Raw genomic sequence first — 18,329 nt, 5'->3', positions numbered from 1 at the left:
AACATCAGGAGGATTCGCCCATTCCTCACCGACGAGATGGCACAGGTGCTCATCCAGGCTCTGGTCATCTCCCGCCTTGACTACGGTAACTCCCTCCTTGCTGGCGCCCCGGCGTCGGCCATCAGACCTCTGGAGCTTGTTCAGAAAGCTACAGCTCGTCTGGTCTTTAACTACCCTATGTTCTCCCACACAACTCCCCTTCTCATGTCTCTACACTGGCTCCCAGTAGCTGCTCGCATCCAGTTTAAGACTCTGGTGCTAGCCTACAGGGCAGTGAAAGGAACAGCTCCTTCCTATCTCCAGGCCATGGTCAAACCCTACACCCCCGCCCGACCACTTCACTCTGATGCCTCAGGACGTCTGGTTGCCATCGCTCAGAGGCCCTTGCTGCCGATCAACCCGGTCATGGCTCTTTTCTGTCCTGGCCCCACAGTAGTGGAATGAACTCTCCACTGATATCAGGACAGCGGAGTCGCTGCCCATCTTTCGGCGCAGGTTGAAAACTCACCTCTTGTTCTTAGCACTTATTGTATTCACTCTTTAAAAAAAAATCTCATTCTTGCACTTTTACTTTAGCACTGGTTTTGCTCTTCGATGTTTGTTTAGATGCACTTATGACCTTTGATGACTAGTATTTCTCCTGATTTCCTATGTTAAATGCACTTATAGTAAGTCGCTTTGGATAAAATGACTGTAATGTAATGTAATGCCAGGTGAAAAGAAGCGGCTGGCGACTCCACATGTATCAGAAGAGGCGTGTTGTAGTCTGCAGCCCTCCCGGAATCGGCAGAGGAGGTGGAGCAGAGACCAGGACAGCTCAGAAGTGTGGGGTAATTGGCCGGATACAACTGGGGAGAAAAAGTGTGTGTGTGTTGGGGGGGGGGGCAAAAACAAAACAAAACAAAACAGAGCCACTTCTTCCCTCTCGACCATAGGATGTTACAATGAAACGTCGATGTAGAAAAAGGAGCTCAACAGTTCAGGAGCAAAGGTATATTTTTTATAGCTCAAAGTTGTTAAATGGCAGATCAAGCTTGTTCCTCTCCCTCCCTCCCTCCCTCTCTCTCTCTCTCTCTCTCTCTCTCTCTCTCTCTCTCTCTCTCTCTCTCTCTCTCTTTTTGTGTCACATGTATATATACCTATACATACACACACACACACACACATAGTATATATATATATATATATATATATATATATATATGTATATATATATATATATATATATATATATATATATATATATATATATATATATATATACATACGTTTAAATATACCGGCACGGTGGCGCAGTGTTTAGCGCGGTCGCCTCACAGCAACAAGGTCCTGGGTTTGAACCCCGGGGTAGTCCAACTTTGGTGGATCATCCCAGGTCGTCCTCTGTGTGGAGTTTGCATGTTCTCCCCGTGTCTGTGTGGGTTTCCTCAGGGGGCTGCGGTTTCTTCCCACAGTCCAAATACGTCAGGTGAATCGGCCGTACTAAATTGCCCCTATGAATGAATGGGTGTGTTTGTGTGTGTCGGCCCTGTGATGGCCTCCAGCATTCTCGTGACCGTGAGAACAGGATAAGCGGTTAAGATAATGGATGGATGGATGGATGGATGGATGGATGGATGTATCTATATATATATAGACAGCTGATGATTGCTTATGGCAGGGAACAGATTTGTACTGTCTCATAAAGAATTTACTTGACTCACTGGATTATATATATATATATATATATATATATATATATATATATATATATATAGGGCACGGTTATTGCCCTATATATGTATATCTGTGCCATATATATATATATAGAGGGCACGGTTATTGCCACATATATAGGGCACGGTTATTGCTAGCATGTATTAATTTTTTAATTTTAATCTTTTTTAATCTTTTTTATTTAATCAAATCAACTTTAAACTTCATAGCATTGTTCTCATTTTGCTCCCACTTCCAACGAGTCCCATTTCTTATAACGTTACTTTTATATTGTAACTGTAAAGCATGACCAGTTCGGAGCTCACACATTTTGGAAGCTAGCTGATTATTATCAGCTAGCGTCCAAAAAAACTGGAGCAATCAACCTGTTACCAGATTATCCCATTTTGGCACAGATTGGGATATGTCAGTTCTGTTTTTCTGATCTCTGTAATAATAATAATAATAATAATAATAATAATCTTTATTCCGGACACACAGCCTGTACATAGCATAAAAGCAACAATACAATAAAAGAAAAAGAAAAACATTTAGGCCTACATGACACCCCTACACTCCACGAGCACGCGCGCGCGCGCACACACACACACGCACAACATGTGAGGCGTCCACACACGCACCGTACAACACAGTCAGTTCATAACAGATACAGGCTGTCTCGCCAGTGCTTTTGAAGTCTGGATGTGAACCGATAGCAGCTTTTCGTAGAGCTGGTTAGAGCCTCTGTGATGCTGTTCTTCAACACATCCAGGCGACACAACAAATTATACATTAGCGGTCTTAAAAGTACATGTAGGCACATCCGAGGACACATACAACTGACTGGCACAATGCCATCTGGGGACACGAAGCAACAACCTCATAGCAACATTGTAAGCTCCTCCGAGCCTCTGCATACGTCTCTTCCTGCAAGCAGAGAAGTACGCAGAGGCTCAGAGTAGCGTGCAATTACAATTACAATGAGCAACATTGTCTCCATCAAATAGCACTTTTCTAGCTACAACAGCCGCTCAAAGCAAAGACATTGTAGCTGAAACGCAACAGTTTTTAGAGCAGTGTTTCTCAACCCAGTCCTCAAGGAACCCCCCATCCTGCAGATTTTCATTGTAACCCTGCATAGGTAGCCCCGCTTGTACTTACTCGACCAATCATCTCGCAGCACTTAATTATGCAAGGTGTGCGACGTCTGACAAAATCCATTGCCGATTGGCGGAATAACTACAAACAGGTACCTATTCAGGGTTGCAAAGAAAATATGCAGGATAGGGGTTCCTTGGGGACTGGGTTGAGAAACACTGTTTTAGAGGGTACTAAACTGCACCCGCTAAAAAAAAAGTAGTATTACAGAGATGTGACCAGGTGACGAGTACGGGACAGGATGAAACAGCAGAATAGACGTTTTAACCGGCACGAATCGCAAAGGAAATGAGGAACAGCGGACCACAAACGAGCGTACGACGTGCGTCAAATGACAGGCGCGTCGCCTCAACTAAATCCGCAGACCGTCTCACTGACACCGGCACCGGAGAGAGGAAACGCTGAGAAAGTAGGATTTCCTCTATTTCCGGTGCTTCCAACCAATGAGCGGATTCCACATGCGGACACGCCAGCCCCGCATTCCGCGGATCTACGCACGCGAGAGGTTGCGAGCGAGCGTACGCGGTCGGGGGTGCCGATGTAGAGTCCGCAGCACACGGGACCGCAACTTAAAACACATGTCTAGATAACCCGTCTGGACTTTCCTCCTCGGGGGTTTTTTTTCTCCCCCCCCCGTTTTTTTCTTTACACATTAAACAACAACATGATGAAGAATTGTTGGTATAAGATTTCGTGACGACGCCGGCGGACCTACCAACCGGCGAATCTTACCGAAGCAAAGCGCCGAGTTACCCTAACCTTTAGCTAGCCTGCTAGCTAGCCGCTAGCGTTCAACTCATCCGGTCCGGTCAGCCACCTGCGCGCCGTGCCACCAACCCCCCCACCCACCCCGCTGTTAGCCGGCAACTCTCGGCAACGCGTGTGTATATATACCCGTCTTGGCAAGCGAGGCGGCGTTTTCCTCGACTGAGGGGCGAAGGGGGTGAAAGCCGTGCCGGGGGTGAGGGAGCCGTTGGACGAAACAGAAGCGGTGCCCCGAAGTGGCCGTTCGCCATGGATAACGCACACACGAAGACGGTGGAAGAAGTTTACGGCTTTTTCAACGTGAACGAGAGTACGGGCCTGGGTTCGGACCAAGTGAAGAAGCAGCGAGAGCGATATGGACCCAACGGTGAGAAATGGGCCACGTTTGTGTCCGATAAGCAGATCCTCGGATCAGTAAATGGGGCCCATTGCTGTGCTGGGCTGTGACGTCACGGTGTACAGTAGGAATTAAGTCAAGTTTTCGTCGTATAGCCTATTATCACAAATCGGTTAGGCCAGTGCATAACAGTATATTTGCGGAGCCACTGTTCACCGTTTAAGATTTAGCATGCATTGGGTTTCAAAGTTCTGATTTCTAACAACCAATTCGTTTGTCTTGCCCTTGGGTGTCTTCGGTATGGACTCCAGAACTGCCAGCTGAGGAGGGTGAGTAGATAAATCATGTGGAGATGACAATAATCAGCTTTGAAGTTGTTGTGGTTGTTTTTTTTACTGAAGTTCTCTACAATGGCAATGTGTTCATGTTTATGTTTTAAATATTTGTCTTTAATGTTATGATTATTATTATCAAGGTAAATCTCTGTGGGAACTGGTGATTGAACAGTTTGAAGACTTGCTTGTAAGAATTCTTCTGCTCGCTGCCTGCATATCCTTTGTAAGTATAAAGCAGTATTTCTGTTTGTTTGTTATAACATGCGTGTGTAGAATAGAGATGACTGGATAAAGCCGAATCAAACAGAATAAGACAAACAGCATATGTCTCAGATAAGCTTCCTTGACAATAACTTAAAGGATAGATTCAGGGGTTGTTTTTTTTTAACACAGTTCACAATTAAACATTGTCAGGTTTCATTTAGAACTGTACAAATAGTTCACTGATCACTTAAGAAACTTACCACTTTGCTAATTCCTTTTGTTTGGCTTCAACACAGTCCAATGGGGCAACCGCTAAAGCTTTCATAAACCATGATGTATTTCTTTTAAAAAAAAATGAGAGGTTTACAGTACGGTTGCAGTTCTTGATTTATTTTTTTATTTATTCAGAATGTTGTAAATTTAGGCGCTTGTGGGAGCATGAAGTCCCGTAGCCCACCATTAGCTACAGCCGTGTCCTTCCAGAGTAAACAAACCTGTACTGTGACAAGTAACGGCGCAGATGTAGCGAGGAAAACATATTCGAATAAGTGAAAAATAGTCTTTTTTTACTTTATAGAAAGCATGGTTTGTAACTATTTTCACAATGGAGCATATTAGGACGTGTCTGACTGTACTGCAAGCTTCCCATTTTTGGAAAGGAGGTTCATCATACCTTTCTCAATATTTAAGTGATTGGTGGAGTATTTGTATAATTCTAAATGATACCAGACAACATTCATGAGGTCTGCTTTCAGCAAAAAAGTGAGCCTATCCTTCCACCTGTGGTTTGGCTTTTATGTGTAATCAATTGCTGCCCATTTACCTCTATCATTGTTCATTTGTGTAAGTTTGCTTCTGCAAAATTTACTCAGTGTTAAGACATGTTATGAATATCTCTCTCTGCAGGCTGAAATTGAGCACTGTACTACAGTTCAGGAAGCAATTTAAACAGACTAATGTCACATCATATATGTGAAACATGTTACATCTAGCAGAGCCTGCTAGTCCACAGATGGCTTCCTCAGAAGAGTAATATTCTATTAAGAAATGATGATAAAACATGTCATTTGTCAGTTGAACATGGACGGTGTACACGAGTCCCACCACTTAGTTCTTATTCTTTATGTTTTGACCCTGTCAGAGCGCGAGTTTAGTGCTTTGTTCTCCAGATTGCTCAGTCGGTCTAAGATTTATCACCTTCTCTGATTGGTCCAGTATAGATCACAGCTAATCGAGGTTGCTGTTAGGGGAGAGGTTGCCCAGAATCTGTCTTCTGACATAGCCCAGATGATTTTTTTGTAATGGAACATTTTCTTATAACACCATCTTGAAGTGTTATTTAATACTGGTGCTTACATGGTTTCTCTCTTGCAGCAAATCATAAGTGATTGCAGCCTCTTTGAGTCTGTGTGGCGTCTTGTGTAGCCAAGATGATATTAACAAGCCATTTAGTACAGTGATGCTGATTCATAGCAACAGATTGTTTTCAAACAAGTCCGATCGGATTAAATAAAACAATAATAGTGGGGGAAATAACTGTCACACTTTTTAGATGTTTGATTATCAGCAAATTGTCCTATTGAAGAATTAAAGGGCAAATTCACAGATTTCTCAACATTATCTCCGTCTTGCTGTGTCAGGGACATGAGAAACACCTGCAGTTGTTCCTGATCGTTTCTGCGTCTCTGGGGCGGCGGTGAAACCAAGATGTTTTTTTGTGGCCACCAAGTGACATGGTGATGTCATGTGGCAGCTGGAAAAACCAAAGCCTAGCGGGGTTTCTAATACTCTAATCTACTCTAAACACGCCATCCAAAAAAACAGATCCCCGTTGTCTTGAGTAAGCAACATTTCTGTTCGTGTAAATGATGTCCCACAACGCTAGCGCAGAGGAGTTTATGGACAGCAAAACAGAAGCTGCCACGCAATGCATTCTGGTAGTGTAGGCTCTGTGGGAAAGACTGAATAAGAGAACACAGTTTTCTCTGTCAATAGAGTACACAGTGAGGACTTTATTGCTTCCATCCACTACATTACTCATCAGTACTGATCCCTTTCTCAACACAGTGTTATGAGTCTCCTTACCCCTACCTGTATTGATGTCGAGTTTTCACACCCTCAGCTTTGCATACTTTTGTCGCTTTACTGTGATTCAGTTACATAGTGACATAATTTGTGATCCTTGACAAGACTTGTAGTGATTTCACCAGTGGTAGGTGAACTGCACTGGCAGTAAAAGATTTTGCATGGTTACAGACCGGTGTTAACAAAAAAAGTTTTCGGTTTTGACCCCGTTCACTTTTCTACCTTTTGATTTTGCCTGACAATAGAACCAGCAACCATTTTATATAGTGGGGATGGCCATATAGGATCCCGTCTTAAAAAGTATTAGTAGTAGCATACATAGCTCTATTTATTAAAAAGCATATGCACCTATAGCACAGTGGTTAGCGCGGTCGTCACACAGCAAGAAGGTGCTGGGTTTGAGCCCCAGGGTAGTCCAAACTTGGGGGTCGTCCTGGGACGTCCTCTGTGTGGAGTTTGTATGTTCTCCCCGTGTCTGCATGGGTTTCCTCTTGGGGCTCCTGTTTCCTCCCACAGTCGAAAGACATGTAGGTCAGGTGAATCGGCCGTACTAAATTGTCCCTGGGTGTGTGTGTGTGTGTGTGGGTGTGGGCCCTGTGACGGTCTGGTGGCCTGTTCAGGGTGTCTCCCCGCTTGCCACGCAATGACTGCTGGGATAGGCTTCAGCTTCCCTGTGACCCTGAGTAAGGATAGGAGGTTTGAATAATGAATAAATGAAATGAATGAATGAATATGCACCTACCTTCACAGCTATATCTGTGGCAGGAAGTTTGCACTCTTGAGATCAAAGTCAAAATCTGAAAACCTGTCAGACTTGATATTATTCAATTATTCATAAAGTGGATCAAAGAGAACCCACCAATGGACTGTTTATTAAATCGAGATTAGTGAAACTTACAGATTTAGTTGCGTTCAGACGTTGTTAGTTATGTACAGGGCAAAAAGCAGAGTATTACCAGAAATTGTACAAAAAATGATTTGTTTTTAGTTCAGAGGACGAGGACCAAAGAAGGAAATTTAATTTTAAACATCAGTATACACGTACTACTTTAAAGCAGATGTGTATTTCAGTACGTGGTGTCAAACTGTGGACTTCTTTAGACAATGATGTAAAGGGTTGTTTAAATATCTTTCACTTCAAGAAAATGTATAAGGAAAGAATAATTAGACAATATGGAGTTGTTAGGTAATGGGTTTTCAGTTGATGGTGAATTATTGTGTATGGCTTTTTGGTTCTTTTTCATTTCTCATGTTACTTTCAGTATTAGTTGTTGAGTAACTGACTGACAGACCGTCTATTCTGTTGTTTATCTATATGTTTGAGTAAGGAGCAGGCAGAATAAGATTTTCTTTTCCCTGCTCCTTTTCAGTCATGGAATGTGTAAATTGAGTTGTGTTTGATCATGAATCGCTTGTACCTTTCTGGAGCTGTGCATTACCATGAGCAGAATAAATTAATGAATGACCATTTACTCTGCATCAGAGCAGAATATCTTAATTTGTCACATGGAAAAATTATTTTTTTAAAATAATGATTTAAGGAAAAGAAGTAGCATTTGGTGTGACACATTTAATTAATTTCAGCATAGATTCCAAATAACGAGAAAGGGGTCGTCACAACCTCATTCTACCTGACAGTATTTTCTGAAACCATAGACCCAATCTTAGTACTATTGGCATACGTATACTTGATTTTGAAATGGATTGTTCTTTAATTCCTGTATTTTTATGCACAATGTAAACCACTGGGCATGAAAAGCTGTCATTCAGGTCTTTTTCATGGCAAAATAGCTGTCAAGTTATACGGCCTGTTTATGCATTAAAATCCACCATAGCTGCTGACAGGTCTGAGAGTTAATGGTGCTGAGGCTTGTTATTCCCTTTCTGTAGGAGGCACAAGAAGTCTGATGGTCAATGTCACCATAAGCCATCACATATTGTTAATTTTTAATGCAAGAGCTCTGTCAATCAATTTAAGAGCCCAGCCATTATTTCACCTCTTAAGTTTCCTATGTTGGATCTACTATGAGTATGCATTTGGTTGTGTGTGTGTGTGTAAGTCTGAGGCTAATCTTGCAAACTACTGGACCTATCAGCCTAAAATATTTTGTGCTCAGTTATGACTATATGATGAAGCAGCTTTTGTGGTTGTGGTGATTCAAAACCTTCGAAAAAAGTTTGTTCTCGCTATCGCTGCTTCCTCTCTTCATTCACTCTCTAGCTCGCTTGGCCAGCATTGCTCTGTGTCACTGCCCGATCCAAGTCAACCGTAGATGTGAGTCGCACATGTACATGCATAAGCGCGGTTGGCTCAGATTGGGCAGCGACATTATTAAAAGTTAGTAAAAGAATTTACATAATCCAAATAAATGTGAAAGTTATAAAGGGACAACTTCCTCTAGGTTGCAGTAAAAAACAGGAAATTTTGTATATTCTTGTTGCTGCCTGATCTGAGTCAACCATAGATGTGAGTTGCGCATGTGCGAGTGCAAACGGTTTACCCAGCTTTGCTATATTATGAAGATAAAGACAGGGTAAGGGTTGGGTCAAAATGGTTGTATAGCAAACCTTTTCTTTTTAGAAAGTGCAAGTTCATATTTTCATATTGGTCGGAGGGTACTCCTAGGAGACTGCACGTCCATAGACTGACAGGCAAAACATTTTTATTAGTTGGATTTTTTTAGCTTGTGCGCTGCATATTTAAAACTTTTTCGATATTTTTTTCCATATTTCTTGTTCAGTTGACTTTGGTGCTGTGCAAATGTCTTACAATGGCAGGAAAAACACTGTTTTTTTCTGTCCATGTGTGCATGTAGTATCTGTCTGCTGCTAATCTTGCATACTACTGGGCTGGTTAGCCTCATATTTTTAGTGCACAGTTTTACTGTATGATCAAGGACCTCTCGTGGTTGCGGTGATTCAAAACCTTTGAAAAACCTGTTTTATATCACAATTGATGGCTAACTCCTCAGCTGGTTTTTCACCTAAGGCCAAGCACACTGGAGAATGAGGGAACGCCAGGCAGTGCGTCTGTATTTTCCCTTCTCCCGGTAGGCAAAAAAAGGGTTGGTTTGTCGCCAAGTCTGAGCACCGGAGAATGGGAGATAGGCCTGGTGGGGATAGAATAGAGTAGAATAGACCTTTATTTGTCATTGTACAAGTACAACGAAATTTGAAAGTGCAGTTCTTATCAGTGCAAAGATCAATTTAAAATTAAAAAACATAAAACACACATTAATTTCTACGTTCTACTGGATCTGCACTCTACTGAGTGTACTCTTCTAGTTTGGTTTTGAAGATCGGGGCTTCATTGTTTATCATTCAGGTGATTTTATTTTCTCAGAATAGTTTAGGAATCAGACATAGGGCTGGCAATATGTTGCTATATCAATATGGTGACATAAGACTAGTTATCATCTGGGATATTGGATAGTGTGATATTATGATATGATATACTATACTTGTTGTCTTTTCCTCATTTTAAAGGGTGCATTACAGTAAAGACATACAATTTTCTGAACTTATTGGATCGTTCTAGCTGTTATATTATTTGTCTATATGTGTTGACGTCATATCCACATTACTAATGAGTGTTTGTCAAAAATGTCATGTATAAATATTTGGTGAGACCACCAATAGCTATATCTACACTATCGTCAAAATTTAGACTTTGAGGGGTTTGGTCAAAATATTTGATTATGTGATATTTCAGGGGTTTTTAACACAGAAAATATATATATTTTTTTGGATTTTCGTGATATTTTATTTTGTTCATATCGCCCGGCCCTGATCAGATATACTTTAAAGTGATGCTCAGTGTATGGTGTTTACAAAAGACCAAAACACTACTACCCTCAAGAGTTGGGTCTGATCCAATATTAGTATAGGGTGCCGACACTGACGCAATTCATTCATCAGAAATTGGACTGATGTTACTGATCCTAGACTGATCCAGATTCCATAGTCTGATGTTTTTTCATGAATTATAAATATATAATAATAGAATTTTAAGCCCAGAAGCCAAAACAACATATGCAAGTTCAGGTAGTAGGAAGAGTTTTGAGTGTGGGGATGTGGGACACAAGTGCTTCGCTTGCCCACATGTGGAGCACGAAGCAGAGGATGCAGAAGCCGCTGCCCAGGCGGCTGAAGCAGGGTGGGGGGTTACGAGGCTGATGGCTGCGGGGAAACAAGTGAAACCCCACAAAATGTAAACCTGGAGTCTCATAAACACAATAATAATTGGGAGAAAGATAAAATGGCCGTAGATGACATAGTAACAGTATCAGAGGGACCCAGTGTGCGTGGCGTTAGTGTCGCTACTTTTTGCATAACCTCCCCGGCAGCTGCTGCAGCCGAGCCCGGTGAAGAGGCACAGAGTGATGGGGGGGAGGCGGCGGTGGACCTGCCTATCATTTGAGAGCCAGGAGGAGGAGGATAACGATGTTATCCTCCTCCTCCTTCTGGCCCTCGGTGACAAGTGACAGGACAGGACGAGTTAAGAACAACATTTATATTCTTCCATCAGTTTATCCAGCTTATTGTCAGTTTGATTTCATTAATGCTTGGAGAATAAACAGTTCAAACAGCAGACAGTACACATGGGTAAAGGTTTCGGGGAACAGGGTCAGAGCTGCCAGGCCAGACTGGCTGTACATCACCAGACTCCTTAACACCAGGTTAGTCAGCAGCAACAGATCAACACTTGGTGTTGTTTTATGTCTTTCACTAACAAACAAAAAAAACTTTCTGGTGTTTAACCTGAAATGACTACAGGATAGCTCTTTTGTAAAAACAAATCAAAACAAAGTCAATTAACACATTAAAAGTGTTGCCATATTAATTTGCACTCCTCCTGTTTGTATGTGAAGTACACTTAATAATTCAATGTTATTATGTTAAATAAATTGCTTTGGAATAGATTTATATGTAATGCATTTTTGTATATTTTTTACTCTACAGAAGTACTGTGTGGTTTACTACAGCCTCATGTAACCTCACACATAATACCAACAATTACAATCATAATAATAATGAAGATGATAATAATAATAAAAATAATAATATTCAAGAAAAAAAGAGCTCTGGTGTTGAAATCGTTAGATATCCAGTATTTTTCCTTTATTACGACTCCGGGAGTATGTATCTGAAATATGTATGGATAGAGTGTTTTTTTTTATATATATAAATAACCTATTTCCCACATGCAGGATTAATTGTCTTAGGTCAATAAACACAAAAAGCCGAAAATGTTTTTACCATTAACTTAACATTTGTGCATTGCATGATGCCCATAATGAAACTGATTTCTTCACAGTGATATTGTACCATACTCAATGTGGGGGTGTTGAATTGCAGTGGTTCAATGATGAAATGGTAAACATAAAACCAAGATGGCTGTTGAGAGGACAATGAGGAAACATTCATGTGGCTCCATTTAATGTGTATCACTAGATCGTTTCCTTAGGGCCCCAAGATTTTCAATACAATCATTTGCTTCATGTTGTGGTTGTCCAACTGTAGAAAGTGTACACATATGAGGGTGCATTTGACCATCTTCAGACAGGGTTCATCTGGCTTTCCTGAGTTATCCCAGGATTTTACTTCATCTCACATCTCACTGGGCATTTATAAGTTATTTCAAATGCTTCTGCACGTGGCCATTTCTAATTTCCTTTCCTAATTTGTCTGTATAGGTGCTGGCCTGGTTTGAGGAAGGAGAAGAGACCGTCACAGCCTTTGTTGAGCCTTTTGTTATCCTGTTGATTCTCATCGCGAACGCCATCGTAGGAGTCTGGCAGGTAAACACACACATTACAGACCTTTGTCTTGTCTTAGGGGATCAGCCACACAGTGATGGAACCCTATTGTTTTTGTGTAATTTTTTTTTTTCCCCCACAAAGTATCTGGATCTCAGAAATGGTAAAACCTAGTCACTAAGCTTGGCAGGCAGGTTCCAAATTTCACCCACTGCTCAGGCAAAACAAAGAAAATCCACCAATTGTCCAGATGGTGGCGCTATAAAAGACAACTATGTTTTCGCTTATGTTTTCAGACCCAAAAGGTCTAGAATGAAAAATCTCTTTCCAGTTGGTCTTTGGGGCCAGACAAAACAATGAATACAGATCATGCCCATTTATGTCTGACAAGATATTCTGGCATTTAGAAATCTCTGAAGAACCTATTTTTGTGAACTAGTTTCAGACTGTTGATCCAAACATCACCAGATTTGGTCGTTGGCATCTCTAGAGTCCCATAACCAAAGGTTGTGCTTATTAAAATCCACCTTGGCTGCTGACAGGTCTGAGGGTTAATGGTGCTGAGGCTTGTTATTCCATTTCTGTAGGAGGCAAAAGAAGTATTATTTATGATTATGCATTTGGTCGTGTTTGTGTGTGTGTGTGGGGGGGGGGGGCTTGGGGGGGTGTCTACGGCTAATCTCGCAAACTACTTGACCTATCAGCCTAAAATCTTTTGTGCACAGTTATGACTGTATGATGATGAACTTTTCGTGGTTGCAGTGATTCAAAACCTTTGAAAAACACTTGTTCCTCTCATCATTCACTCACTAGCTCGCTCGGCCAACGCTGCAACGTCACTGCCCGATCCGAGTCAACCATAGATGTGAGCTGCGCATGCACACAGTTGACTCAGATCAGGCAGCGACATTGTTAAAAGTTATTGAAAGGATTTTCATAATCCAATTAATGCAAAAGTTATAAAGGAACAACTTCCTCTAGGTTGCAGTCAAAACAGGAAGTTTTGTATAGTCTTGTCGCTGCCTGAATTGAGTCAGCTGTAGATCTGAGTTGCTCATGCACGACCATAAACTGTTGACCCAGCTTTATTATGTTATGACGATAAAGACACTAGACACGGTCACCAGATGGACTATTTAGGATACGTGTACCAAATGTTGTATCAGCCATCAGAGTAAGGCTGAGTAGTGACAATATTAACTAAATCTCCATAGAAAGGAATTAAATGTTTAAGTCAGCCACTGAAAACTCTAGAAACTCCATTCAACTTCATAAATACTCATTATGGCATAGTAATCAATGGCATACAATATAATGAACAATCTCATTGCCATTGTAAGTTACATAGATGTCATTGAGCCTAATTCACTTCCATTGTGTTGAATAATCAGGTTGTATTTACAGCAGAATGTCCATGTTTCCAAATGTGGAACATGGCATGTTCAGGAAGATAATCAGAATGAAGAAAGGTTGACTCAAGTCATATATAAGTGGCATTAATACCTTAAAGAGGAAGCGAGTAAAGGCAGAGCCCAAGATCAAATTGTGGAAGTTGAAGAAGGAAGACTGTTGTGTGGAGATCAGGGAGGCGTTAGGACAGGCACTGGGTGGTAGTGAAGAGTTGCCGGATGGCTGGGCAACCACTGCAGAAATAGTGAGGAAAGTACTTGGTGTGTCATCAGGACAGAGGAAGGAAGACAAGGAGACTTGGTGGTGGAATGAGGAAGTACAGCAAATTATACAGAGGAAGAGGTTGGCAAAGAAGAAGTGGGATAGTCGGAGAGATGAAGAAAGTAGACAGGAGTACAAGGAGACGCAGCGTAAAGCAAAGAGAGAGGTGGCAAAGGAAAAGGCATATAGTGAGTTGTATGAGAGGTTAGACACTAAGGAAGGAGAAAAGGACTTGTACCGATTGGCTAGACAGAGGGACCGAGCTGGGAAGGATGTGCAGCAAGTTAGGGCAATCAAGGATAGAGATGGAAATGTGCTGACAAGCGAAGGGCTGTGCTTAGAAGGTGGAAGGAGTTCTTTGAGGGGCTGATGAATGAAGAAAATGGGAGAGAGAGAAGGTTGGATGATGTGGGGATAGTGAATCAGGAAGTTCAGTGGATTAGCAAGGAGGAAGTGAGGGCAGCTATGAAGAGGATGAAGAGTGGAAAGGCAGTTGGTACTCATTACATACCTGTGGAGGCATGGAGATGTTTAGGAGAGATGGCAGTAGGGTTTTTAACTAGATTGTTTAACACAATGTTGGAAAGTGAGAGGATGCCTGAGGAGTGGAGAAGAAGCATACTGGTACCGATTTTCAAGAACAAGGGCGATGTACAGAACTGTAGTAACTACAGCGGTATAAAGTTGATCAGCCACAGCATGAAGATATGGGAAAGAGTAATAGAAGCTAGCTTAAGAGGAGAGGTGATAATTAGCGAGCAGCAGTATGGTTTCATGCCACGAAATAGCACCACAGATGCGATGTTTGCTTTGAGAATGTTGATTGAGAAGTATAGAGAAGGTCAGAAAGAGTTGCATTGTGTCTTTGTGGATTTAGAGAAAGCATACGACAGGGTGCTGAGAGAGGAGGTGTGGTATTGTATGAGGAAGTCGGGAGTTGCAGAGAAGTATGTAGGAGTGGTGCGGGATATGTATGAGGAAAGTGTGACAATGGTGAGGTGTGTGGTTGGAATGACAGATGGGTTCAAGGTGGAGGTGGGATTATATCAAGGATCGGCTCGGAGCCCTTTCTTGTTTGCAATGGTGATGGGCAGTTTGATAGACAAGATCAGGCAGGCGTCTCCATGGACGATGAAGTTCGCAGATGACATTGTGATCTGTAGCGAGAGTAGGGTGCAGGTTGAGGAGAGCCTGGAGAGGTGGAGGTGTGCACTGAATGAAAGTCAGTAGGAGTAAGAGGGAATACCTATGTGTGAATGAGAGGGAGAACAGTGGAATGGTGAGGATGCAAGGAGTGGAGGTGACGAAGGCATATGAGTTTAAATACTTGGGGTCAACTGTTCAAAGTAACGGAGAGTGCAGGAGAGAGGTGAAGAAGAGAGTGCAGGCAGGGTGGAGTGGGTGGAGAAGAGTGTCAGGAGTGATTGGTGACAGAAGGGTACCAGCAAGAGTTAAAGGGAAGGTTTAGAAGGTGGTTGTCAGACCAGCTATGTTATATGGTTTGGAGACAGTGGCACTGATGAAAAGACAGGAGGTGGAGCTGGAGGTGGCAGAGTTGAAGATGCTAAGATTTTCACTGGGAGCGACGAAGAAGGACAGGATTAGGAACGATTATATTAGAGGGACAGCTCAGGTTGGACGGTTTGGAGACAAAGCAAGAGAGGCAAGATTGAGATGGTTTGGACATGTTTGGAGGTGAGATGCTGGATATATTGGGAGAAGGATGCTGAATATGGAACTGCCAGGAAAGAGGAAAAGAGGAAGGCCAAAGAGGAGGTTTATGGATGTGGTGAGTGAGGACATGCAGGTGGCTGGTGTGACAGAGGAAGACGCAGAAGGCGTGAAGAAATGGAAATGGATGATCCGCTGTGGCGACCCCTAACGGGAGCAGCCGAAAGTAGTAGTAGTAGTAGATCAATACCTTAAACCTGTAACCCGCATGTCGTCATTTTATCAATCTGGATCACGGAGTCAAGTTACATAATGCTAACTAGCGCCATCGCCTCACAGCAAGAAGGTCCTGGGTTCGAAGCCCCGGGGTTGTCCAACCTATGGGGTCGTCCTGGGTTGGCCTCTGTGTGGAGTATGCATGTACTAGTGTGGCTGCGTGGGTTTCCTCTGGGTGCTGTGCTTTCCTCCCACAGTCCAAAGACATGTAGGTCAGCTGAGTCAGCCGCACTAAATTGTCCCTCGGTGTGACTGTGTGTGTGTCGGCCCTGTGATGGTCTGGCGGCCGGTCCAGGGTGTCTCCCCGCCTGCCGCCCAGTGACTGCTGGGATAGGCTCCAGCATCCCCGTGACCCTGAGAGCAGGATAAGCGGTTAGGATAATGGATGGACAGATGGATGCTGCATTAGCTCTGTTCCGAGGATGTCCTTTTACTGGTGAGATGATGGCACAGAAGTGACAATGGCTGCTACGCCTATTTTGCTGTCCAAGTTAATCAGTTTCAACACGTCTTTTTCTTTCTGCCTGCTACAGAGTGAGCTGCCTTTTTATTTGGCACAGCCCCCACCTTCACACAGATAGTACACTCCAACACATCACATGCCAAGTGGCTGCGGTTTGTGGTGTAAATCAGGCAGACCAGTGTTTCTTGCATCAGTCAGTGTTTAACAGTGTTGAAATGGGCAAAACGAGCGACCTTAGTGACTTTGAACGTGACATGAAAGTTGGTGCTAGCCTTGCCGATTCTGGTGTCTCCCAAACAGCTGTCGTCCTGGGCTTTTCGCACACAACCATTTCACGTGTTTACAGAGAATTGTTTGAAAAGAAAAGAAAAATACCAGTGATCGGCAGTCCTGTGGACAAAAACAGCTTGTGGATCAAAGCGGAATGGGAATCGTGCAACGAGACAGACAGGCCACAACCGCACAAATCCAGCCGAATTCAGTGTTTGTGGGCAGAATGTCATCTTGGAATGCACCACTTAATTGGACTCTGTCTGGAATGGGCCACAACAGCTGAAGTCCATGTCCAGTGCCAGTGTTGTCAGGCTGCTGGGCTGTTGTGACATCTTTTACGGAGCTTACCATAATCAGGGTATATTTTGAGAGCTCTACTCTGACTACTGTAGGCCATGCTATACATACACATTTTAAGAAAGGTCAATGAATTTATACATCTGGAAATTACAAAAAGAACAAAATAATTATGTTGTTTTTTTAAAAAGAAGTCCTCAACCTAACTTTCAGTCATGGGTTGAAAAAATTATACCCGTTTAAGGCTTCTTAAATACGAAATCCTTTTTTAACAATCGAGATAAAATCAATGCAGACAGAATTATGGGTTATGAGGAAAAGGTGTTTTTTTTTAAAATTTTTTTTATAGATTATTGTCTGTAAATAGGCGGCACAGTGGCACAGTAGTTAGGGCGGTCACCTCACAGCAAGAAGGTCCTGGGTTCGAGCCCCGGGGTAGTCCAACCTTGGGGGTCGTCCCAGGTCGTCCTCTGTGTGGAGTTCCCATGTTCTCCTCGTGTCTGCGTGGGTTTTCTCCAGGTGCTCTGGTTTCCTCCCACAGTCCAAAGACATGTAGGTCAGGTGAATATGCCATACTAAATTGTCCCTAGGTGTGGATGTGTGAGTGTGTGTGTCTGTGTGGGCCCTGTGATGGCCTGGCGGCCTGTCCAGGGTGTCTCCCCGCCTGCGGCCCAGTGCCTGCTGGGATAGGCTCCAGCATCCCCGCGGCCCTGAGAGCAGGATGAGCGGTTTAGATAATGGCTGGATGGATGGATGGTATGTAAATTATGTTATGAAAGCTTCCAGTTGTGTATGGCATTCTTTATTCAAGCTAAGGATAGATTGCACATCCAATTTGACACCTTATATAGAGAGAGCTCAGCCATATAGTACTATATTCCTCCATTTTTTCACACTTGCCTGTTCTGCTTTTTCTTCCCTGTTATAGGACATAGGTCTTGAATCATTTCTTTTGCCTGCCTGGAGAAGCCCGTCTCTCTCCTTCATGTTAGTCTTTCTCCTTCATGTTAGTCTCTCTCCTTCATGTTAGTCTTGGCTCCCTTGGGTGTTGGTTTCTCTGCCATTTTGGTTCAGTGCATCTGTTGTCTGCTAGCTTGCCCTTAGGGGGATGAAATGTCACTTCCTTAGATAGTATTGATTTGTCAGTGTATGCTTCAGTGATGGGCAGGAGCATTGGATAGAGGCACTTATATAGAAATACACACACACACACACACACACACACAGCCCTAACATATGGCGGGATCCAGATTAATGGACCCATAATGTCAAGCTATCTCACGGCAACAAGGTTAGCTAAAGCAGCAGCTGCACAGGGAAACGGAGATGGCTGTAATGAG

The 18,329-nt window shown here is 42.8% G+C and overlaps 1 protein-coding gene across 2 annotated transcripts in view; it reads left to right on the top strand.

Moving 5' to 3' along the window:
* The first annotated feature begins 3,388 nt into the window (after nucleotides 1-3,388).
* The window catches only part of LOC130122112 (sarcoplasmic/endoplasmic reticulum calcium ATPase 2), a 61,285-nt gene continuing 46,344 nt past the window's right edge, over nucleotides 3,389-18,329 (top strand). For both annotated transcript variants that reach the window (XM_056291151.1, XM_056291150.1), the window contains exons 1-4: nucleotides 3,389-3,985; nucleotides 4,267-4,284; nucleotides 4,431-4,513; nucleotides 12,276-12,380. In XM_056291151.1, the coding sequence (XP_056147126.1) occupies nucleotides 3,868-3,985; nucleotides 4,267-4,284; nucleotides 4,431-4,513; nucleotides 12,276-12,380 (324 nt within the window). In that variant the 5' untranslated portion in view covers nucleotides 3,389-3,867. The remainder of the gene's footprint in view (nucleotides 3,986-4,266; nucleotides 4,285-4,430; nucleotides 4,514-12,275; nucleotides 12,381-18,329) is intronic.

Source organism: Lampris incognitus, chromosome 12 (assembly GCF_029633865.1).
Source record: "Lampris incognitus isolate fLamInc1 chromosome 12, fLamInc1.hap2, whole genome shotgun sequence".
Classification (NCBI taxonomy): domain Eukaryota; kingdom Metazoa; phylum Chordata; class Actinopteri; order Lampriformes; family Lampridae; genus Lampris; species Lampris incognitus.
This window is presented reverse-complemented; position numbering and strand designations above follow the sequence as displayed.